Source organism: Bos javanicus, chromosome 10 (genome assembly GCF_032452875.1).
Source record: "Bos javanicus breed banteng chromosome 10, ARS-OSU_banteng_1.0, whole genome shotgun sequence".
NCBI lineage: Eukaryota > Metazoa > Chordata > Mammalia > Artiodactyla > Bovidae > Bos > Bos javanicus.
In genome coordinates, this window is record NC_083877.1 from 35395041 (window position 1) to 35418688 (window position 23648).

The window sequence follows — 23648 nt, forward strand, 5'->3', positions numbered from 1 at the left end:
ATGGGGTGAGCCCCACTCCGACTGACTCAGCTGTTTAAAAAGTCCCAAGAGAAAACTGCATCCCTTTTCTGGGCCTCAGTTTTCTCCCCCTTAAAATGAAGAGGTTAGATAAGACAACTGACGTCACTTCAAGCGCCCACTTTCTACCAGGCTAGGAGCCCAAGTCCAAGGCTGATCCTCAGGGAGCCAACAGCTTCCCAGGTCATGGGGAGCCAGCACAGGCCGAGTGAGTTGGCCCTTCGTTTCATAGCTTACTGCTGTGGGTGGTTTTCCCCAAGGATTTTTAGAACTCTGTCAAGCGCTTTAAACTACCCTTTTGAGTCAAACACATTGTTAATCCTCAAAGACAAGCCAGGAAGTCCTCCTACAGCTAGCCTACCTTGTGAGATGCTACCTTGATAAAAGGAAAGCCAGGCCCAGGATGACAGGGGTGAGCGGTTGTGCGGAGGGTGCTTCTGATCACTAAGGCTGCCATTGCCAAGGGCTGGCCCCAGGACAGGTCCTTGGTCCACACTCCCTTTAATCCTGCAGGGCAGGCACACCAGTAATTTACACACAGAAAAACTGAAGGCTCAGAGAGGTTATTCGACTTGCCTATGATCATTCAGCTGGTGGAGGCTGGAACCGAATCCAAATCCAGGTCTGGATCCACACTTTGTGTTTTTCCACTTCACGGGGCCTCTGCTGTGCTTCTCCTGTGATCATAATGTCTCTTCACTACCCCCAAGAGGGAAAAGAAGTCCTGACAAAAGCTGGGGTCCCGGGCGGGGGTGGGGTGGTGGGGGTGGGGTGTCACTCATGAGGGCAGCGAGAAGCAAGTTAGGAATCTCTAATCCGTTAACAGACCCCCTTGCATTTTTATTACACCTTGGAAAAGACCAGCTTTGCTTTAAATGGTTTTATTAAAAACTGTACCAATTGATGGAGGCAAAGATATATACACATATATGCACGGGAAGAACACACAGCCAAATATTCTGTACAGGTTTAGAAACAATGAGTTCCCATCCCCTCCCTCTCTTCTCTTGTCTCTCTCCCAGAGGCAGAGCACAGTGAACCCAGGTCAGCTAACCTGGGAGGGACAAAATGCTACATTCTCACTAGGTCTCCCCCCACAGCCCTTGTGGACCCAGGGATGGAGCAACCTGCTGGGCGATGCTCACAAAGCAGGGAGAGGTGCTGGTCTGCTGTGCAGAGAGAAGGGCAGCATGGACTAGGAGCCTGCAGAGCTCCAAGCACCTTCAGCCCAAGAGGCTGACACATCTATGAAGCATATGGCTTGCTCTGCTGTTCCCTCAAGGCTCAAAGTGCCCACCAGCCTTGGACACCCACTGCTCAGTGTTCCCAGGAGGCTTCACAGGCTAATGAGTTAAGGAGTCAGCCTGAGTAGTCTATCACTAAGGTGTCCCCACCCACACACAGAGGGACCCTGCAGCACCAATGTGCAGAAGCCCCCACAGAGCCGATGTGCCTGCTTCTGCTATCCCTCACTTGCCCCACTCCACTTCATCAGAACTCTCTGCGTGCTAACCAGGACACTCACAGTGGCTCCCCAGCCCCCAAGTGGAGGAGGCCCTGGCTGGACTATGTCCCTCCTTGCCATGTCCAGCCCATCCTTGGCTGAGGCTGGGCCACTGGAGACAGACAAGTCAGCTGGGCCCCTCTGAGCCTTCAGGACATGCCTATCACATAAGCCCCTTGCTCTGGGGGCTTGAGGGAGGTGATCCTTGGACTGAGCAAGAAAAGGCCCCAGGGGCAGCCTCTTCAAAACCAGTCCAGGCTTTGAAGCAGGCAAAGATAGAGGAGGCCCAGCTGAGTCCTGCAACTGTCTGAGTGAGTGAGACAGCTGGCCTGAGGGGGTTCCCTCCCTAGTTCTACCACCTTCCAGAAGCCCCTACTCTGGGGTTCTTAATGAGAAGAGTTGTTTTGACCCTGAACATCAGGCTTCCCTTCCCTCCAGGGCAATTCCTACCAGGGAAGAGTTTCCAGTCCCTCTCCCGAACCCTACCCTCAGCTAACCACAAAAGCTCCACAAGTCTTCTGTTGGTTACAGGTCAGGAGCCAGGTCAGACTCTCCCTCCCTCTAACTGATTCTCCACCCCCTAACTGGAGACAGCCAAGCTCCTGGGGGTCATGGCTGGGGAGAGGGAGCCCAGGGGAGGGACGGGTCTCCTGAGGTTGAACTTGAGGAATGTTCAGACCAAGTCACCAGGCAGAGGGGGAAGAGGCCAGTCTAGATCACTACACCAATTAAAAACAGCCAGCCAGGAGGAACCTCTTCCTCCTGGGACTATTCTACCTGCTGGGTTCTGGCGGGAGGGGAAGGAGGGGAGTTTCACATTTGGTCCTGGCTTGCTTAGGATAGTGAATTAGTTCCTGGCTTCATAGAATATGGAGACAGTGCAGTCAGACCGACCCTCTACCCAGCCCCAGGTGCAATGTTCAACTGAGCTTCTCAGACTGCGGGCTCAGTTCTCAGGAAAGGCCACTAGACATCCTGCTCAGCCCAGCAAGGTCTCTGAGGCTGATGACTTTGCCTAGGCACCAAGGCCTGGACCATTTATTTGCACTCTCACTCAGCTCACACGGAAAGTCTGCTAAGAGGGGGTAAAAGTGGCTGGTAAAAATAATCCTGTTTTCTTATGCATGCCACTTGAGGTATACCAGCACCCTGCCAGTCACAGCCTTGGTCCAGGAGAGGGAAAAATAACACATGTCCCATGCAATTCAAAAAAATGGTGCGAAGACCCACAGGGAAGGCTGGACTTCACAATGGTCAGCCTATCCCAGCACCAGTCTCCATGCCTGTTCCCAAGAAGGAACCTATCTTCTTAGCAGACAAACCATGGTACACACCCTGAGAATACAATTCTGACCAAGAATAGGTAGGTAATACCTCTAGAATATCCAAGCAGAACAAAACCAAGGCTGATGCACAGTTTGAAGTCCTTCTTCAAGCTATTGAGAGCTCATAGGGTACCTCTGTGCAAATTAGGAAAGGCATCCTTCCTGTAAGTGGACACAGCCCAACACTAGGGCATACGACTTAGTGAGCAGAGCGTGGGCTGGAGTCTAGCTTCCATCACCTTCCTCTGCCAGTGCCCTTGTGCAGTGAACAACCTGCCTGACCGTACATCCAGATCAGTGTGTCCTTCAATGGGAATGAAGACTTGCTCTCTGCACAATCAGAGGAGCTGGGACTTGTTCAGATATGAGAGTCTGCTCTGGACTCCTCCAGTTTCCTTGGGTAGCCCTGGGGCCTTCTCAGCCCAGGGAAGCCATCTTTTCTTCGGGTCTTGCTTCACCGTTAGCACCAATGTTAACCTCTCACATATGCAAAAATGATAATTTAATTTCTAGGTGTCTGGTTAACAGATTCCCTGCATCTTTTTCAGATTCCCCATGTCTGGTCTCAGAGCTGCCAGGCAGGCTGCTTTAAATTCTCTCCATTAGTGCCACAGCAGGGAGAGAAAAGAAAGAGTTCAGAGGCAGCGGTGATCCTGCTGAGTTCCAGAGCTTGCCTTTCTGGCCTGGCTGGAAACTGAAGGAAGACGGGAAATGTGCACCCAGCTTTGACAGTTCCTCACCCTAATCACTGTCTGTTACTTTAAAAGACACATTTCAGCTGACAAAGCCACTGTGCTGGCTTCTTCCTGGATCCCACTAGGTGTGAGAAAGGAATGGGGATAAAAAGGAGGAGGTAACTGGTTTCCAAGGAAACCAAGGGGTCTGGGTTCCTCTAGGGCTTACTCTTATGGGTGGGATGGCCGCCTGGTTTCCCGGCACCTCCACAGTCCGGTCCTGTCTCTTCCGGCCCTAGAGTGCTGCTGTTGGGGGTGGGACGCAGTCTGTTGGCTGGCTCTTTCAAAAGAAAACCTGACAAAGGCACAAGCTGCTGGCTACACCACGTTGACTGGCTATTTGGCTCCTCCATGGTTGACACCCAGCCAGTCCCGGGCAGCCAGAGTGGGCAGTGGTTCTGCACCTCAGGACCAATCCTGGGCTTCCAAGTGGGACAAAGGCAGATGTGAGGCCTACCCAGAAGTTTGGTTCATTTTTGCGGCACTTTTTGAGGGTCCATGGAGAAACCCAACCCTCCCTGAGGTCTGCTGGAGATGACAGGGGCTGGGCAAGAATCCCTGAGCCCATGGGGTGGGCGATGGCTGGGCCCAGTGAGAGCCCAGACATGGAGCTGGCTGACCGACCTAGTGAAGTTGCCATGCACAGCTGGAAAGCCCCTGGCTGAGGCCCTGGGCGGGGGTTAAAGCAGTGTGACTCGTCGGATAGGGGCTCCATTCACGGTGGAAGGCTGATAGCTTTGGTGGAACCACAAGTCTAATCCAGCCTCCTATTTCTTAAGTTCCTGTGGGAAAACTACAGTCCTCTCATGGGAGATCACTACCTGGTCGTCTTCAACAACCGATGACAGAGGATCTACTCGTCCGAGCCCTTAGGAGGTTCCACGTCACAGACACACCAGCCTCTACTTCAACAGTGTTTGACAAAGGCCCCCACTCCTGGTCGAGGCCCTGAACGGGGAAAGAGGTCCTGCTTGGGTATGTCTTATGTACACAGAGAAATTTTTAAAATAAAAACACAAAACAACAACTTCACAAGACGCAGTGTCAGTCCTCGCCGGTGTCCTTCCATGGTGCCCGTGCGAAGGGGGCAGCCCAGCCTCACCTGGGGCCTGCCCCGTTCCTGTTCTCATCTCCATTCAAAGCCACGTTGTGTAGGAAGAGGAGGATCTGCCACCACATGCGATTTCGGTTCTGCTGGTACTAAAAGAAAAAAAAAAAAAAAGACAATGTAACTCTTAAATGCAACCTTAGACAACAGCTTATCATTTCCAATGCAAAAGTTCAGATCCACATGTCCCAGGGCAGCACCTTAATCCCATCAGGACAGCAAACTCGGGGGCATGGGGGATTTGGGGGAGTGATGAGAGAAGTGGCGACGAGGGGGAGATAGCAGTGTTCTCCATATACAATTGCAGTGTGAACATTAAAAAGAAAAGACCAGGCTCTTTATGCACTGTGCACAAGAGGATTAAACTTTTTCCCCTGCTTGCAGGATTTTCCAGAGTTTAGCCAAATGCTGCTTTTAATCAGATTGGCTCCTGAGCCCCTCAAACCTCAGCTGCACCAACAACAAACTTTCTTCAGAAAGAAAGAGAAGAAGTGCCCCCCTCTCTCCCCCAACTCCAAAGTAACACAGAGAACAAGGGGGAAAGGGGTGGGGGAGCCTCCATCTGCAAGTGATTTGACACTGTGAAGGTCAAAGGGTTAATCTTCCATTTAAACCACACTGCTGAGGCAGCAAAAATCTGATTTCATCCAGTGCAAACACGCACACACACAGACACACACACAGACACACACACACACACACACACACTTGGGCGCCTGCCCTCTCTCCCTTCCCAGCATCTTCAGCTCCGCGCTGCCCTTTTTATAGCCGCTCTTGACAGTAAGCCATAAATAATCCCTCTTGGAGCGCTTTCCTACTGACTGGAGCCAATTAAACGTTAAGCAAGAACATACTTGAAAACAAAACAAAAACAAAGAATGCACACTACTCTCTGGAGGTTATCCCAGGTCCTACTGTCAGGCAGGGAAGCTTGGGGCAAAGGTCAGGGGTCAGTGACTCACGGGACTGTGGCTGGTGCCCCACCCACACAGGTATTGGCAGAGGCCCGGAGGGGACTAAGGGGTGCTGGGAGAGGCGGTCTTTGTTCTCTCTTTATCTGCCAGGGCAGGAGGACGAGGCTGGGGCCCTCTCCACGGGGTTCTCAGTGGACAGGGGAATAAAAACCTAGTGTGCAAAAAAAAGAGCCAACACAGAGGCTGGACTTGGACTGCTGCAGCGGCCTGGGCAGCAATCACATTTATGTGAGGTGTGCGAGTGTAGGGGGAGCTGGAGCCCCTGCAGTCTTTAACCACAGCCCCGGCCTCCACCAGGCAACTCCCAGTCAGCTGAGCAGAGGCTAGAGTAAGTCAGTGGCAGAGTTGGAAAGTGAGCCCCCAGAGCTCCTGGATTCCCAGAGCTTCCCAGGAAGGTCAGGCCCTGACCCCCTGACCTGTCCCCAGGCAACTGGGCAGGTTGCTGGGTTCCCTGTCATCCTGCCTGAGGCCACAGAGAGAGAGGAGAGGTGAGATGTCAACTGAGGCTGACTTCAGGGCCCTGTCCTGTATCTGTGTCCCCACATCTGTAGCAATAGCATTGCTCTTTTCCCTGCAGAAGGGGAGACTGGAAAACCCAGAAAGCTGGAGGCACGGCTCCTGCTAGGAAGGGGAGGGAAGTCAGGGTGTGCCACAGAGGAGGCCTGGCAGACTGCGACTGGAGAGACTGATGGCTTCCTTGTGTTTTGTAAACAAAGACGAGTAAAAAGAGGAAACACACCAGGCTTAACAAAATCTGGTTAGAGTAAAGCAGCGTGAAAACGGACTCAGCTGCAAACCTGAAGACTCAGGCCTGCCTGCAGCAGCTGGACAGAGCACCCCCTCCTCCTGTCTCCCCTCTCCAGCTGCTACCCAGGACAGGTGCAAAGGTCATGGGTGGAATAGGAGGAAAATCCAGGAAAAGACTGGTCTCTAGGGAGGCCAGTCTGCTGGAATTTAGAGGCTCCTCAGGTGCCTCTTTGAAAAGGCCAAGTAACAATAACAACCACGATCCAAACAGTCATGGTAAACTGAGTGTGTCAGGTTCTGGTTTATGTCCTTGGTTCTCAAAGTGTGGTCCACAGACGAGCAGCTTCAGCATCAGCTGGGAGCTTATAAGAAACGTAGACACACTGAATCACAATGCTTTTTTTTTTAAGATTTTTTTTTTTATATGGGCTATTTTTAAAGTCTATTGAATTTGTTACAAGATCTCCAGGTGACTTTAAGACATATTAGAGTATAAGAAGAACTGCTCTACACACATTAAGCTCCTTTGATCCTCTCAACAACCCTATGACACATGTATATATTATCATGCCCATTTTACAGATGAGATCATTCAAAGAGTTAGGAAACTTGGCCACAGAGCTAGTAAGTAGCAGGGATGGCCACATAGCTAGTAAGGAGCAGGGTCTGGGTAAAATCCAGACCACCTGGCCCTAGAGCAATGTCCTTACTCATTACCACTGTGCTCCAAGTGCCACCACATACCCTTCTTTATACCAGAGAAGGCCCTCCATCTTCCTTTTCTCTAAATCATCTCAAAACAGCTCAAGGGCCAAGGAAGGAGATCACAGCTCTACAATTTGGGGCCTGAACCAATCCCATCTCTGTAGGCCTCAATCTCTCCCCACATTCCCCTAATGGGGGCCACTTGCCACTCTGGGTAACTCTCTGGGCCCGCAATCTTTGTGGATAGGCAAGAAAGAATCCTCACTCTAATCATGGCGGGTTCTGCTGCTGCTAAGTCACTTCAGTCATGTCCGACTCTGTGTAACCCCATAGATGGCAGCCCACCAGGCTCCCCGTCCCTGGGATTCTCCATGCAAGAAAACTGGAGTGGGTTGCCATGTCCTTCTCCAATGCATGAAAGTGAAAAGTGAAAGTAAAGTCGCTCAGTCGTGTCCGACCCTCAGCGACCCCACGGACTGAAGCCTTCCAAGCTCCTCTGTCCATGGGATTTTCCAGGCAGGAGTACTGGAGTGGGGTGCCATTGCCTTCTCTGACGGCAGGTTCTAGGACCCAAAAGACAGTGGTATTAGACTGGAAGGTGGAGACGTTGCTGGGAGACACAGACTGGCCTAGGTCCACAAGGGACCAGCCTTAGGAAGGACCTAGGTTCTGTGCCTCTGCCTGGGACAGGCCTCGGGGCTCCTGAATCAGGAAGGAGGCGCTCTAGGCAGTGGGTAGCATCCCAGGGCCAGGAATCAGAGGACCTGGGAGGCTGGGGTCTCTCACCAGCCAGCCTGAGTCTTCCCTCTCCTCATAGGTGAAGTGGAGGTATGGTATTAGTGGTTCCCATACCTGCTGTGTCACAGAATCCACTGAGGTGCTATTGTAAATACAGAGTCCTCAAGTCCCACCCAGAACAACTGGGGCAGAATCTTCAGGGAAGGGCCCAAGAATTTGTATATTGAAATGCTCCCCTGAGTGACATTTTTTGAAATCAGAAGTAACATCTATTGTCTATTTTAGTTATAAAAATAATACATCTTAAAAAATAATAATAATAATACATCTTAACTGCAGAAAAACTGGAATACAAGAAATTAGAAAGGAAAAAATAAAATCACTCATGATCCTATAGCCTAGAAGAAAACATTTCATGATTTGGTATTTTCTTTAGTCTCTTTCAATCTCCTCCCACCAAAGTAATGACTTGGCGAAGCTGGAGGTTAATCCTGCCCAGGTGCTTCTAAGGCAGCCAGGCCACACAGGCATTTAGAAACCACTGAGGTGATTTCCAACTGTACAGCTTGGTGATTCGGAGTTTGTCACCCACAATCACCTTCAGGATTATAACTCAGAGCTCCAACAACTAAATCCAGCCTGGTGGAGGGTCTAGGTAGGCTTGGAGAACAAGCTGCCTAGTATAGGGTCAAGCTGGCTGCCTCGGCAGCCATAAGACACAGCAAGACCAGGGCCTGGGAAACCATCTACTGCCCCAGCAACCCTTTCTGTGAGCATGAACAATGCCACACATACCCCACCCAGCCTTCTCCTGACACAGGGTAAGTTCCAGAAGGCCCTTTTCTGAAAGGACATCAAATTGCCACACAGTAAGAGAACCAGAATGCCTTGATTATGAAGAACAACGATAAACAAAATGTTTTTTTTTAATTTTTTAAAAAGGACATTACTAGAAAGGAAAGAAAAAGGACTTGAAGGGAGGCCAGGGAGAGAAAGAGTAAGAAAAAAGGCAATCAACATTCACTGAACCGGATGAGGTACACAAGACACTGAACATCAGAGCACATGGATGCTTCCAGGAGAGGGTGTCCAGGAGAAAGGGAGAAGGAAAGGGGAACCAGGAAAAAGTGCGCTTGGCCCCTGACTCATCACCTGAGATCAGAGAGTGCTGACCCCTGGCACAAGGCTCAGCTCTCCCAAGCTGCTTGGGACCCCTCAAGTTTGGGAATCTACAAAGAATGGGGGTTCCCAGAATGCACAGCCAGGGTATCCTCAGGGGTAGAAGACGGGCTCAGAAGATGAGAAGCTGATGGGAATTTAACTGTACACCAGAGCTCTCAAATTTGGTCCAGAAGGTAGGACCAAGGCGCGGAAGGCAAGAATCGAGGTGAATGCCCCAAAGAAAGGGGTCCTCACATGGTGGATAAAAATGCTCTCTTCAGTTAAGAAAGCACAACCAGGATGACAGACCCGCGGTTCTCTTTTCAGCCCCACTTTCCTTCTGTGGTCGGGGGATGAAGGCAGTCAGCTGACAAGTGTTGGAGTCATTCCCCCTGTGTGCAAGGCACTGTGACTGAATACCCAGTCATTCCTCCTGGATGATGGGGAACACGTAGGGCACACAGTAGGTATTCAACAAGCACACTGCCCTGACTACAGAAAAGCCAGCATTCCAAGATAACCTGCTTCTCTGAAGCCAGGAACAACTGATGTCTGGCCAGGTCTGAAGATGTACCTGAAGTGATAGGATCAGCCTCTTGCCTAGAGAGAGGCCCAACTATTAAAGGCTTTTTTATTTTTTTTAAGAGCTGGCTGCAGTGTCTGACAAGGTTGTATTACACATATCGAACTCGGTTTCATCCCACATCGCCTCTGCTCTAAGCACAAAGAGTGTTCCCTGCTCTCCCCTGATAAGAATCTCCCTCTGTCTCTCCCGTATCCAGTTCACACCCTCTGGGGACTCCGTGTGTCACCGGTATACCAGATGCTCCAGCAAGAGCTAGTTCACCCTCAGAGAATTTGGGTAAAGAGTAAAGCTACATTGTAGCCCTGATTTCGAAGAACCAAACACACAAAATGCAAATTGACCAAACAGATCAGTTTATAACAATCTCATACCTAGAATGCTTTCTTATCGTCTCTTTTGCTCCTCACAAAAATCTGGGCCATAGGAAGGGCAGATGTTATTTTCAATCCCATTTTACAGATGGGAAAGCAAAGGCTTAGAAAAGTTATCCCTAAAGTTAGTTGGGAGGGGGTGATTCAGATCCCTGACTCCAGAGCTGTGTTCTTTCAGTAAAATATTACAGTGTATTTATTCACATTATGAAAATGATATTAACTGTTCAAAGAGAATCACCACCTAACTGCCCCCCGCCCCAGTATATTTAAAGAAATTGTTTCCAGATCATTAACTATTCAGTAAGGATGCTGTGGACTAGAAAGACGATAAACCTTTCAGAGGCAGAGCTAACTGAAGATCAAACAGAAATAAAGCTAAAACTGGTCTGAAATGTTAACTTCAGATGTTTCTCTGAAACCATGCTCAGTTTCTTTTAAAATATAGGGCAATACACTCTCTATAAAATGTCATTTTCCTACTGCACCTCTTTCCTTTCCCCATCAACTCTAAACCGACCATGGTAAGGCTGAACCACAAAGCCTTGCTGTTGACAATGGGAATACAGAGCTAAGGAAGACTTCAGGAAAATTCCACATACAAGAAGTCGGGAAGATGTTTCTGTTTGATTCAGCAAACTTTTATCAGGTACCCAACTGAGCTAAGAGTTACGAAGGACACAAAGATAAGCAAGCTGTAAGCCTTGTCTTCAATTATTTTACAGTCTGAAGGGGAGAAAAGCAAGAACTCAGTTTCACAGGAGGCAAAGCTGAGCCAGGGTGGAGAGTGGGACCTCCATCAGATTCTCACCTTCTGGGCTGCACCTGCTGAGGAGCAGGGATGGGTGATGGGAAGACCATGGTTTTAGGATCAACAGTGTCACATGGGCATATTACCCCACTTCTCAGAGCCCTGGCTTCCAATAAAATGGGGGTAATGAGGTGTTGAAGTACAAGGTTGCTGTGATGCTTAAATGAGAAAAATATCTGTAAAGCATTGGGCCAGTGGCTACCTGGAGCAGCTCCCCAATCTCTGGTGAGGACAAGGGAAACCTGGTCCAGACTCGACTTTGTGGAGCAATTCCCTCGACACCCTCAGCTCAGAGCACCTGCCCCAGGAGCACTATCTTCTAGGCAGGCTCATGAAGTCCTGGGGAAATCCCTGACTTCTCACTCTGAGATGGGCCATGGCAGCCGGAGGCAGCTGGGTTCAGAATTCCAGGCTGCCAAGCTGGGCAAGGAATTCTGAGACCCCCGGGGCAGCCCAATGGGCCCTGTGGGCCTACTGTCCCAAATTGCTTTTGACCCAGATACCAAGGAACAAGCAACGTGGCAAAACCGAAAAGGAAAAATATTCTCGCCAAGAGCTTCCTCAGCCGAGCCAGCAGCACTAACGGACGTTGGAGCTATCAGTCACCACCATGGCAACATCAGTTGCTTCTCCCAGAAGGGCAGCCTGGGCCCAGCTCAGTCCAAGATAGGAGGGCTTCCTCTAACATAAGTGGAGGCCACCGGCTTCAGTCCCTGGGGGTGGGGGATCGGGCTGTGCTTGCCACCCATGCCCCAGAGCCTTGGGTTGCCCCTCTGTGGCCTGGAGACAGGAAGTACTGAGGCCCTGACCCAGCTGCCCCTAGGGATGGCTCTGTCTCCCCCAGTCTGAGAACAGCTCCTTCAAACTACTGAGCAGCTTCTTAGGAACTCAGAGAGGAAGAGGGGTATGTGTGCTCTGGTCACAAGAGAGGGAGACACATATGGCTGATTCACATTGTTATACAGCAGAACTAACACCACGTTGTAAAGCAACTATACTCCAGTTAAAAAATAAATAATTATTTTTAAAAAGTGAGGGAGAGAGGGGAGTGAGGAGGGAGCAGGTCCGTTGTGGATCTACAAGGAGGGGGAGAAGGAACCCCCAAGGCTCTACCTCCCGACCTGAGGCCTTTGCAGCTGACTGTTCTCATCCCGCCCGGGGCCACTCCCTGGACAGGACGGTCAAGCCAAGCACCGAAGGCCAGACTTTTCTCCTCACCCCACACACTGGCTGTTTCTGTACTGGTCATAGAACATGCCCTCTTGGTTGCTAGACACAGATCAAAAGGCAAACCAGACTTTTTTCTTTGTCCTTCTTTTCTAATGCCTCCTCCAAATCCCTCCCTCTCATCACCCTCCCTGCCCCAGGGCGGGAAGAAAAAAAAAAAAACCCAAAGCCAACCCCATCCCCATGGCTTGCCTTGGTGGGGAGGGAATGGACTGTCCGGAACTACAAGGCCCTTCTCCTGGAAGAGAGAGTAGTCAGGTGCAGAGTTGTGTGGGGAACTCGGCTCTAGTCAGCCACGCTGATGACTCAGAAGCTAAATATAGCGAGCGATATAAACAGAGCCAGCCACAGAGCAAACACAGGGCCCCCAAGCCCCAGCACTGGCTCTCACGCACAGCACTCTCCACAGCTCCTCCCCCAGGCTCACTCTTCCCCAGGCACTGTCCGAGGGGCACCTCCCACTCTGGGGCTGGCTCCTAGGGACCCTTCTTACCCTAGAGAGAATCTCTGGGGCTCCTGCCCTGGGCTTCCCCATCTAGAGCCTGAACAACTTTATTAGGCATAGTCTGAACTCCAGAAAACTACTCACCAACAAGGACAGCATCCTAAAGGGTCAGGAAGCAGTGAGGGGCTCCCTGAACAAAAGATCCAGGCTGCTGGCAGAGAAGCCACTAGTTAATAAACCAAGAAAACACCAGCTCAGGTACAACTTCCAAAAGAGCTCCCCAAGAACTCCAAAACCAGGTCGAAACAAATCCTAAAACCCATTTTCGAAAGTGTTAAATTGTCTAGGCATTAATAGTTATTGTGTGTTAGTCGCTCAGTCGTGGCTGACTCTTTGCGACCCCCTGGACTGTAGCTCACCAAGCTCCTCTGTCCATGGGATTCTCCAGGCAAGAATACTGGAGTGGGTTGCCATTCCCTTCTCCAGAGGACCTTCCCGACCCAGGGATCGAACCCGGGTCTTCTGCATTGTGGAAAGATTCTTTACTACTGAGCCACCAGGGAATTAATAGTTAAACATATTACAATTTCCAAAGGGCTTTCACATCAACTCTGCAAGGTGTGTATGAGAAACTGAGGCTCAGATAAGTCAGTTACATGATTTGCCTATGAACACAGGACTCATAAGGGACAGAGCTGGGATTTGAACCAGACTTTGCGTCTAATTCCAGGATCCTTTCTCTGACCTTACAACTAAAGATGGTTTCCACTGAGTGGCTGAAATTTTTCTCAGATCTCATTTTCCATAAAGTCTAATTACTATTCAGGGAATTTCCAAATCTGACTCTTCTGAATGGAGCCACTCCTGATCCAAGTGAAAAAGCCATTTCCAACAAGAATTTCAATTCTCCTGTAGCTTTACTCACTCAATGGTCTCTAGAAGCCACTTTTTTTTTTTTTTTAATGATTCTTGGCTTCTTAACACTGCCCAGAAATATACTACAAAGTTCAAGATGGTGCCATTGGGACAGGAGACTTTCCTAAGGGGAGAGGACACCAAGTTTTTTCCATTCTTTGACTCATGTTGGAGGAGACCACGGCAAGGGGAATGGAAAGAAGCTGGGACTCACCTCTGGGCCAGAGCAGCCCCTGAGCACAGGGAGGAAGCAAACCTGTACTGCCATGTTCCCTGAAGAAGCTGGACAGACAAGAAACACCAAGGCACCATTACAGAGCCAAGGTCAAGGTAGGCTAAGGTCACCAGACCACCACAGAGCACGTGTTGCAGCTAAGCTAAGCTCACAAAGGAGCAAAGAGGGGAATCTTGCACTCCTGACCCAGCCAGAGGAAGTTAAGGGTGTGTGACCAGGTTTGGAAAGGCTTTTTATCTCCACTCACTCTGCCACCAACTCTCTTGCTGCTTTGGAGACCCAAAGCATTGACAGCAAGCACAGCTTCTGTCTCCAATCCTTGCCCATTGGTCCAGAGAAGCCATCCGGAAGAGATCACCTGGGTAGCCAAGCTAGACCTCCATCCAGCAAGCTCCTCGAGAAACATGCTGGGAGGGTTTACAGCCCACAATAACCAGCACCAGGGGGAATTTGGAGCATGTTGCCTTTAGGGTCATGCTGACACACTCACTTTGCCATAATGCCATCCTATAAGGCACTACCATCATCACACCCTTCCCTGTGCTCCACATCTCCTAGGGCTTCCCCTCAAATAGAAAAAGTATAACTGGAAATGACTGACAGTCCAGTGATTAAGACTCCATGCTTTCACTGCTGAGGGCATGGGTTCAATCCATGGTTAGGGAACTAAGATCCCACAAGCCTGATGTAGCCAAAAAAAAGAATAACTGAGGTCCCTAACCAGGGACAAAAGGCAGAAGCTTCACCTTCCCTACAGGATTCGGGGACCAAGGGCCATTGTCTGGCCCTGGGACACCATCCCAGACCTGAGAAGAAAGGAGATGGCCGGGTTCCTTCAACCTTCTTACTGTGTCTTGAGTTGTCTTTCCTGGTTATCTAAACTCAACCCATAATGATGGAGACTGATCATCATTCCCCCAGGAGAAATGTACAAGGACAAGGCCCATAAGTGAATAGCTTAGAAGCCAATTTCTCTGAACAGGGCAGGTGGAAGGGAGCCCACAGGAGGCAGCTCTGCTTAGGGACTAGCTGGACAGGTGGGCTGGAAGATGCACTGTGAACTGACAAGAACAAATGTGGGGGATGATCGGGATTATAGAGACAAAGGAAACAAGCATTAAAGAATACCTGCTGTGTGCCTGGAGCTCAGATAGGTATTTTCTCACTGAATCTTCATGATCAAATTCTGTGATATTAGGTCTAATTTACAGAAGAGGAAATAGGCTCTGCCAGATCAAGTGTCTTCCCAGTAGCTGGTAGCTGGCATTCAAACCTGGGCCTTCAGACTTTGTATCTGAAGCCTCAAGACTTAACCTAAATTACTTCCACCCCTGTGCCTCAGTGTCCTGCTTGCAGAGATGAGGGGAAGGAATAGGGAAAGAAGGTGAATTATAAGAATGTAAGAGTGACAACAGTTTTGTGTGGATATGAAATATCTAGACGTTAGTTTATATTGTAATCAAGTTCAGAAAATGACTCACTTCTTAAAACTAGCTGCTAAAAGGTCCTACACATGCCAGCACTCCATCTGCCCATGGCCATGATCCCAGTCCTTCCCACAGGATGGGCTCCCAGGGAAGTGAGCAGGGTGAGTGGGGAGGAGGGGGATAAAAGTAAGAAGACTCCCACGGACAAAAAGCCTAGCTCTTTGCGATGGAAAATTTGGGAAAACCAGCTCTCGGCCTCATTGGCCGGCCTCCTGCCACTGCACGGTAGGAGAAGGTAGCTGGCAGGATGGTGAGGGGCACAAGGAAGTCAGGAACCAGCAGTGGAGGAGGTGCAGAGCTGAGGAGACTCTCCTCTAGTTCTCCTCCCACTCTGTGGCTCTGCCCCTCCTCCTCCCAAGCTGAACCAGGCCCTCCAAGAGACAGCTCTGCACTGGGGTCAGTGATGCCAAACAGCAAAGGGCAGGGTCAGACCTTGGCATCAGGGCCAGCTTCTCCTGTGCGGGACTGAGTTGGGAAGAAATGGCCCTGGGCTGAGTTCTAGTCCTGTGCCAGGGCTCGACTGGGCAAAGGAGGCCTCCCAGCCTGCTCCCAAGCCTAGAAGGGCTTACCAGTGGATGGTGGAACATTCTGGGAAACAGCTGTTTCCCAGAGAGATCAGGTCTAATGGGAATCCAGAACACTGCCTTCCAGGTAGGCCCCCAGGTGAGTCCAGGAGACCCAGAGCCACTGTGTCCTCTATCAGTTGCAGCACTGGGGCTAGGAGCTGCGAGCTCAGGCCAACCACAGGCCTACACAGCCAGCGTAAAGTGAATGGGTAGGAAGAAGGCCAAGAGGCAGAAATCAAGAACCAGAGTGGACTGAAGGGAAAACCCTAAGCCAAGTTTCCACAGAACAATCAAAGGAGGGAATAGGGGCTGGAGCTTGGAGCCAGAGGAGGCAGCCAGGCTGCCTTATTATCTAAGCACAGGGCCACCCTCTCTTCCTGAGGGACTGGGGAACCCACCAGGACCAGGTCTAACCCCACGTTTCCCTCAGAACCCCTTGGCAGAGACGCTCACCTTGGCAGAGACTAACCCCTTATGGCTGGATCTCAGGAAACCTAAACTCAATTTCTGTCTCCCCACCCCACCTCCTACCAGGTGCTGGCCATGTTTTGGTCCTCAAGTCAAACCTATTATCAATAGCTCTCCTCTGGTCACCTGAATTTCCCCATCTAACCTCAGGGTCTGCCCAATCATGGTGGATTAATTATTTTCTTGATTTCCTGATATACAATCAGATATAGACACGCATACACACACACATACACACACACACACACACATACACATACACAGCCGACTAGGCAAGGACACTGTCCCAGAGGCAGGGAATGTGTTCATTTCCAGGTGGCATGACTTTGCTTCAGTGGTGGTTGTACTAGCAGGGATCCAGCCTCAGGCTCCTCTCCCCGCCTTGGCAGCCATCCAGAAAGTCAGCCCAGGAAGGAAGAGTTAAGTGCCCAGGGGCCGGGCCAGACTGCCGCTGCAGAGCCAGGCAGCCTCCAGCCCAAGGCACAGAGGGCTCCTCCACACGAGCCCGCCAGCCGCCGCCTTTGTTGATGGGCTCTGCCACAAGCTCCACTGACACGCGATGCTCCGCCCTGGCGGGCTGGTGCCAGGCTGCCCGCCGAGCACCCGGTCACTGGTCTGGAGAGACTCTGAGGTACACAGTCTCCAGAGTCCCAACCCTGGTTTCCAGACAGAGACAATGAGGAGCGGCCTCCCCAGCTGGAAAGTGTCGGGTTACAACCGGTTCCACCACTTTTCCCAACTCAGACCCTCCAGGCCTTGGTTACCCATTTCCCACTGCACCGCAGCCAGGTACCTCCGACTGTCCAGTTTTCCTCAGCACCATGAAAATCTTCCCCTTAGGTCTGCAAGGGACCATCTCCCACTGATGAACTCAATAAGATATAGTGTGTCAGTCAAGGCTGCAAGAAGCTATGCCATTCTCCGCAAGAGATTGGAGCATTTCCCAGGGGCCTGAGCTGAAAGTAGGCAGATGAACAACTTGGATCTCAGAGGTGAGAGCAAGAGCACTCATTCAGCCAGGCCCATTCTCGATTTCCAGTTCAAGAGAATCACGGTAACATGGGGCCTTAAACGTGGGGTTTTAAGCAGAGAGAGTTGCTGAGGCAGGCCCCAGCCCCACAGCCCCAGCAGATGCACACCACCTCCCCCCACCAAGCCCCGGTGCCTACTTGCTGCATATGAAGCCGATGGAACTGGTCTGCAATGCACTGGAGTTTTCGGGCAATCTGTATCTCTGCTCGATGTTGCCACTGCCCTTCAGGGGGTTGCTCACCAAGGGGCAAGCCTGCAGGGAAACTGGCAGGAAGGGGGAGCCGGTAGCCAGCATTGCCTGCAAAGACAGAGGGCCCACATCTCAGCAAGCTCCACCACTGCCCCATCTTCCCCATGCCTGCCACCCCTGGTCAAGACCCAGGGTCAAGGGTAGACTCTAGTATAGGAAGGGAGAGGAACTGAGCCTGCCTTTCTCAGGGCACTCTGCCAAATGTGGACAGCCTGACTTGCCTGCTGCCCAAGAGTATGAAAACTGATGCCAGGCTTTCCTTCAGCCCTCCCTTCACTGGCAGTGCCACGGCAAAGGTAATAAGTGTGGCTGAACTTGCCAACCTTCTGTCCTTATTTACCCAGCTACGCTTGACCACAGTTCATTATTCATTATTCATATAGTAGTAGCAGGCTGAAGCTCTTCTCTAGAAAAACATTGGAGGCAGCTCTCCAGAGATCCTGAGTTGAGCAGAGCAAGGGACAGAGAAAGAAAATCAGAAAGTAACCTCACTTTTTTAGTGTAGCAGAGAAAGGCTGGTTTCAGGCCCTGAAGCTCTGGGCAGTGGCACAAAAACATAGGGAGAGAAGACGCCTCTGAGCCACAGATTAGCCAAGTTCCTCTCTGGAGCCAGCCCCAGGCCAGACACCTAGACCTGCTCTCCTCACTGACCAAGTGCTGGTCACCGAGCTGCCACTAGGGGCGCCCGCTTGCTCCCGTCTTTCCCTCCTCCCTGCCCGCCTGCCTTATCCATCTTCTCAGACTCCTGCCAGAACTACTTTGCCTGAATTGTCCTACAGTGCAGCTCCTTCTGGGAATAACTGCAGCGTCTCCTCAATCCGCTCCATCAGACCCAGCAAGATAGCCTCTGAACCACCCTTCCCTCCATAAGCTTTGTGCTAAATGAAGAACACTGGCTATCTAACCCTGCCCTTTTGCCAAGGAGGGCAAACTGCTAATAAAACCAACCACTGAAGCCCACAAATGAAAGGGTCTTATCTGACTGAGCCTTGGAAACAGCCCCTTTGCTGGCAATGAGCCTAGGCAGGCCCAACCTCTTTCTCCAGTTCCCCTTCCAAACACAGAAAGTCCCAAGTGACAACTGGGCTGGGGGACCTTCTGCCTCCAGGAAACTTCTCTCCCAGAACAAGCTGGGTTTTCCCCTTCAGTGTCAACAGCGAGTCACAGATCCCCCAGCCTTCTCCAGGGCAACACTAGCCACTTTACGGAAGGTACATCACTATTACGACACAAAAGGCTGGGCCACTCAACAGGCCATAATATGTAAAAGCCAAGACCCAGGTACCCTTCTTCCAACCCAAGGAGACACCATGGACCCAAGGATCCCTCCAGAAAGGGACAAATGAGCAGAAAAGAATGGCAAGGCCAAAATCTGTCCTGCTTGTGGCCTGAGGAACACAGGCAAGCAGCAGTATATGAGCAGATAGACAGCAGGTGAAGAGTTGAGAGATCAATAGCCCCTGCTGCTCAATTTGGGGAAGGAAATAGCAAAGAGCAGGTTTGGGGAGGGAAAGTCCCCTCTTTTCCCCCATCTCTAAGGGAGGAGTCCTGAGGCTAAGAGCACTCACCATAAAAGAGTCGCTGGGGCTCCTCAGTCACCCCACAAGGCAGCATGACACCCTGGCTCGGGGAAGCTGGGCTGAGAGTCTGGGTAGCCTTGTCTTCCTGGCTGGTGGGTCGAAGCCCAGGGCCACAGCAGTGCGTGAGAGGGAAGAGCTGCAGACGGCTGAGGGGGCAGTCCAGCTGGCTCTGGGCAAACAGGTCAGCAGAGAGCAAGCTCCTGGGCTGGGTCCCCGGCTCCCCATCCTCGGGCTGGAATACGTCATCCTCCAGCTCCTCCACACACTGGGGTGGCTCCATCTCCCCTGTGAGGGTGCAATGCAGGCATCCGGGAGGCTGCCCCCACCCAGGCTCTACCTAGAAGGACTTCCCTCCCTTTCCTTCTTTCCTGCTCCCCCTTCTTATGTGGAGAAGTGGGCTCAGGCACTGATGACAGTCAACCCTACAGATAAAGCATTGCCAAGGGTGACAACCCATCCCCAAATGTGGGCTGCCTTGCAGTTTCAGGATTCTCCATGTTTCTTCCCTGTGCCCACTTGGAGCCACCTTCCCCTCAGCCTCCTCTTCTGACCCAGGCTGGTCACAGTCACACAGTTGGACTGCTACTGACTCTCAGCCATAGCAGGAGTATGGTCAGCTGCTACGAGCACGGAGGGTACCTGGAGAAATGTCAACAAGACTAGACTCTGTGAGTGGCTGTGGGAGGGCAGAGGGCGCTGTGACTGGCTGTACCCACAGTGCTCACCACACACACACCCCTTTGCTGGCCTGAGGAGTAACCATCAAGTTCTCATCTCAGTCTAAGCAGAGCTCCAGGCTGGGCAGCAAAAACAAAAGCCAGCGATCCTAGCCCGGCCAGGTTCCCTCCAAACCTGCTAAGCCCCGCCCAAGACTCTAGTCTCCACCCGCTGCTTGCTCAACACAACAAACAGGCTCAACGATGTGGTAAGAGTGTGTCCTGGGAGAGAGAGGGGGAGAAAAACCCAAGTTAGTCATTGCAGCTGCCCTCTCAGCAGAGTAGAGCTATCTGCCTACCACAGCTTAGCCGAGAGGAGAGGTCCAGCAACCAGCAAAGTGCCCAGAGTCCCCCAGCTCAGTGTGGAGTCACTAATCTCCACAACTTCAAATCCTTCCCCACAGCCTACCATTCCTGCCAGCACCGAACCTGAGATGGGTACAACCTGCCTCATAGAAGGAAGTGAAATTCAGCCCTCTCTCTATGACCTCACTTGCTGCCTGAACTCAGGTTGTTGATATGAGTTTCTTGGTGATAAAGAAGTTCCACTTGCTCCATTTGATGGCTCTTGGAAGTATGAGCTTGCAGTCACCCAGCTTCTTGTGCTCAAAGTCAGTCCCCTATACATACACCAGGAACCCCCCAGGGTCCCTGGGGCAGTCAGAAAAGCAACCACCTGAGTGGTTAAGGATACAGAGAGATGGTGTTCGTCACTGCCAGAGTCAATTAGAGGTCCCCTGGGAATTCTGTCTTCCAGTCTCTTGCCCTTGAAGAACAAGCCAAATGGTCTGTGGGTTGGTAAAGTACTTAGAGGAAACTCAGTTAATTCAAGAATCTTGGCTTTCTCAAATGCAAGCTTTCTTTAAGGCGCCTGCTTTAACTCTCCCTCCATCCCATCCTGTCCTTGAGCTATCTATGGTCCCTATCCTGCCTGCCCTCTTCCCTGCCCACTTGGATGGCAAAAAAAGGCACGTGGTGCTCTTGGGACAGTGTTTTCCTAAAAGGTGTGAGAGAACTAGTTTATCAGTGCCAGGAAACAAGGCATCCTGCAGAAAGGACCAAGTGCTGTCCTACCAGTCACCTGGCAGGAGCTCCCCTCCTGCCCTTCCACCTCCTCTATGCAAGCTGGCAATCCCAACCTAAGATGGGGCCCTCCAAAGCCAATAGCAAGCAGCAGTCATTGTCTTGGCTTTTCCTTTGAAGCTTATCACCTCTCCCACCCCCTCCCAGCAAAGCCCCAAAGTTCAGCCCTTGCCTGCACTGGAGGTGCAGCCAGAGGTGTGGGTCTGCCAGCCTAGGGGGACCCTTCCCACTCTCCACAGGAACTACAGATGGCTCTTCTGCAAGTGGGAGCCTTCAGAGGGGTGCTGGGCAAGATCAAGCGCACACTGGGATACAGTAAAGAGACTTCTCCCCTTCCCCTGAACTGAAGAGGTGGTGTCCAAACAGGCAACAGGAGGGCACTTCCTAAATGCACTACCAGAGAAGCAGTCCTATCAAGGAGACCTAAAACCTGCTGGAGCCATCCCAGCCCTTAAGGACTCTAACAGGGATGCTGAACTCAGACTCCTCCTCCTCCTCCTAGGAGAAGGCAGTAGCCAGACATTCTGAACCTCTTCGAGGGCTAAAATCTGGGAACGCACACATACACACACACACACACACACACACACACACTCACGCACTCACACAACACACAGCAGACCTGGGTGGCTCCAGGGGAGAATCTCGGCCTCCGAGTCGTGATGCCAGGGTTCCGTGCCAGGGTCCAGCGTGACGAGCACTCGGGGGCTTGGCGCCCAAACTCAATTGGGAAGGAGGGGGAAAAGCCCAGCTGTTAAGGAGAGGAGCCTTCAGACTCCGCAGGGATGTAGGACGTCCCACAACTCCCTGCCCTACCCCAATGTCAGATCCAGAGCGCCCAGATCTGCTCAGCGGGGAAGCGCAGGTTCCCCTGCCCACCTGGACCCAAGTCATTAGAGACTCAAATGCTACTAGTCCCGCATTCCTTTGTGGAGCAGCGCACCTACATGTGGGTTCGGTACCCCGTTCCCACACCCCAGTGCCCCAGTCCATGGTCACTCCAGACGCCCGCAGCCCAACCCTTCCCGGGCCCCCACGCGCAGCGCGATCCTCTCCCCACTTCCCCAAGGAGGTGAGATCCAACTCCGCCCGGCCCTTGGCCGCCCAGGCGCTCACCCGGCAGCTGCGGGCGGCGGGAGGCGCGGGCAGGGGCGGCGGCGGCAGGAGGCGGGCAGGCTCGGGTGGAGGCCACTCTGCACCTCGCGGTATTGTTTCCAAAATACGCCCGCTCGGGGCATCCCGCAAACAGCTGATGAGGCCCCGCCTCCGGAGCGTCACACGGATGGCTGGCCAATGGAGAGTGGAGCCCGAAGTCCCGGGCTGGGCGGCTGCCAGGGACTGTCACGATTGTACTAACCTTCCCTTGGAAACATTGCAAGGGACCGAGCCAAATTCCGACCTCCGCCAGAAACGCAATTGGAGCGCCGTCGCCCAAGCAAACTCTGTTCCTAACACGGACTTTGGAAGCACTCGAGAGCCTTTTAGTCCTCCCTGTTAGGCGGGAGATAGGGGGCGCCAAAGTGATTTTTGTCTTCTCTTTCATGCGTATGGTCTGAATAATTTCGGCGCGTCCAGAAAGGGAGAGGAAGAGAAGGAAGCGGGGAGATTTTAGATGATGAGGCTGGCAGCATCCAGAGGGCCCAAGATACGGGTGCCGGTGGATCCCGGCCACCTGGTGGCAAAGCATCTTCCCGGCTGCTGGGCAGGTCAGAAGCAAACTCCAGCCCTCAAAGCTGTAGGAAGCTTGAAAACATGTGTGACTGACACTGTTATCTCGAGTGACATTCAGATCAAACATATCCAAAGGGACCCACAGGCTCTCTTCTTGACTGGGAATGGACAGTCAAACAAAATTAACATCTGGCTGAGGAGAGGAGAGATCAGGAATGCAAGGGCTGCTCGGGCAGTTGATACGCATCCTGCTTACGGCAGCACTGAGAGATGGTGCTAGGGCTGCAAGGAAAGCAACGTGTCCTGCAGACCACCTACTATCGGCAGGGGGATCTATGGGCTAGTTCACAAACATTTCTTAAACACCCTCATTGTGCCGGGTACCGGGCTAGGTACCAAAAACCTGGTGCCTGCCCTCAGGGAGTTTACAACCTACTTAGAGAAGTAGACCAGAAGATAATGGAAAGCAACATGAAATATGGTAATGCCAGGGATAATGACTGCTGGGAATGCAGAAACATTCAGAATGCTAAGGCTGGGGAAGGCTTTAGGGAGGTGGCTTTTGAATTGGACCTTGAAGGATGGGGCAATTTTTCAATCAGGAATACCAGATAAAATAGCCAAGACCTAGCTTTAACACAATCAAGCGCTGAACTGGAGAATTTGTCAAGGGACCAAGGGCAGGGGGACGTATAGGATCATTGGGTGCACATCTGGACTGAGGAAGGGTGAGCATGGGTAGGAAGGTTCAGATCAAATTACAGAGGTGTCCCTGGAATGGCAGCTGAGGAATCTGCACTTTGTTCCAGAGGCATAGGTCAGCCAGCAAAGATTTCACAGAAGATGACTGACTTGACCAAGCCTGGGTTTTAGGGAAGATAAATGAAGAGGCCAGAAATCAGTGAAAGAGAGCCAGTCCCTGCAACAGGTTAGGTGAGGGATGATGGGGCTTGACCCTGGGGACAGTGGGGACTGGCAGTGGGGACCACCAAGCTGCTCTCTCTGAGTTTGTAAACTCAAATGTAAGCTAAATGGGGCTGGGACTCTTAGCACAGTGGAGCCTAAAGTCTCCTTGTCTCTTTTTCCTGCTCATTCTGTCCCTAACTCCTTCAAAGGGTACCTAAGAAAGTGGACCAGGCATAATGAGGGCTGTGGTTGCTAGAGTAGGAAAATGCTATCCCCAAAAGATGG

The 23648-nt window shown here is 51.7% G+C and overlaps 1 protein-coding gene across 7 annotated transcripts; it reads right to left on the bottom strand.

The window, feature by feature from the left end:
* Positions 1-883: 883 nt before the first annotated feature.
* On the bottom strand, positions 884-22505 carry BMF (Bcl2 modifying factor). 7 transcript variants are annotated; one of them, XM_061430734.1, is made up of 5 exons: positions 21409-21896; positions 19840-19925; positions 18976-19272; positions 17295-17455; positions 884-4781 (listed from the first exon to the last, which is right to left on the bottom strand). In XM_061430734.1, exons 3-5 carry the CDS (start codon positions 19265-19267, stop codon positions 4680-4682), a joined length of 555 nt encoding a protein of 184 aa, XP_061286718.1. In that variant the 5' UTR covers positions 19268-19272; positions 19840-19925; positions 21409-21896; the 3' UTR covers positions 884-4679. The 7 variants fall into 7 exon arrangements, 4 of the variants coding, with proteins under 4 accessions (XP_061286718.1, XP_061286715.1, XP_061286717.1 ...); XM_061430731.1 differs by lacking the exons at positions 19840-19925; positions 21409-21896 and adding an exon at positions 21903-22023; XM_061430733.1 differs by lacking the exon at positions 19840-19925.
* Positions 22506-23648: the final 1143 nt, after the last annotated feature.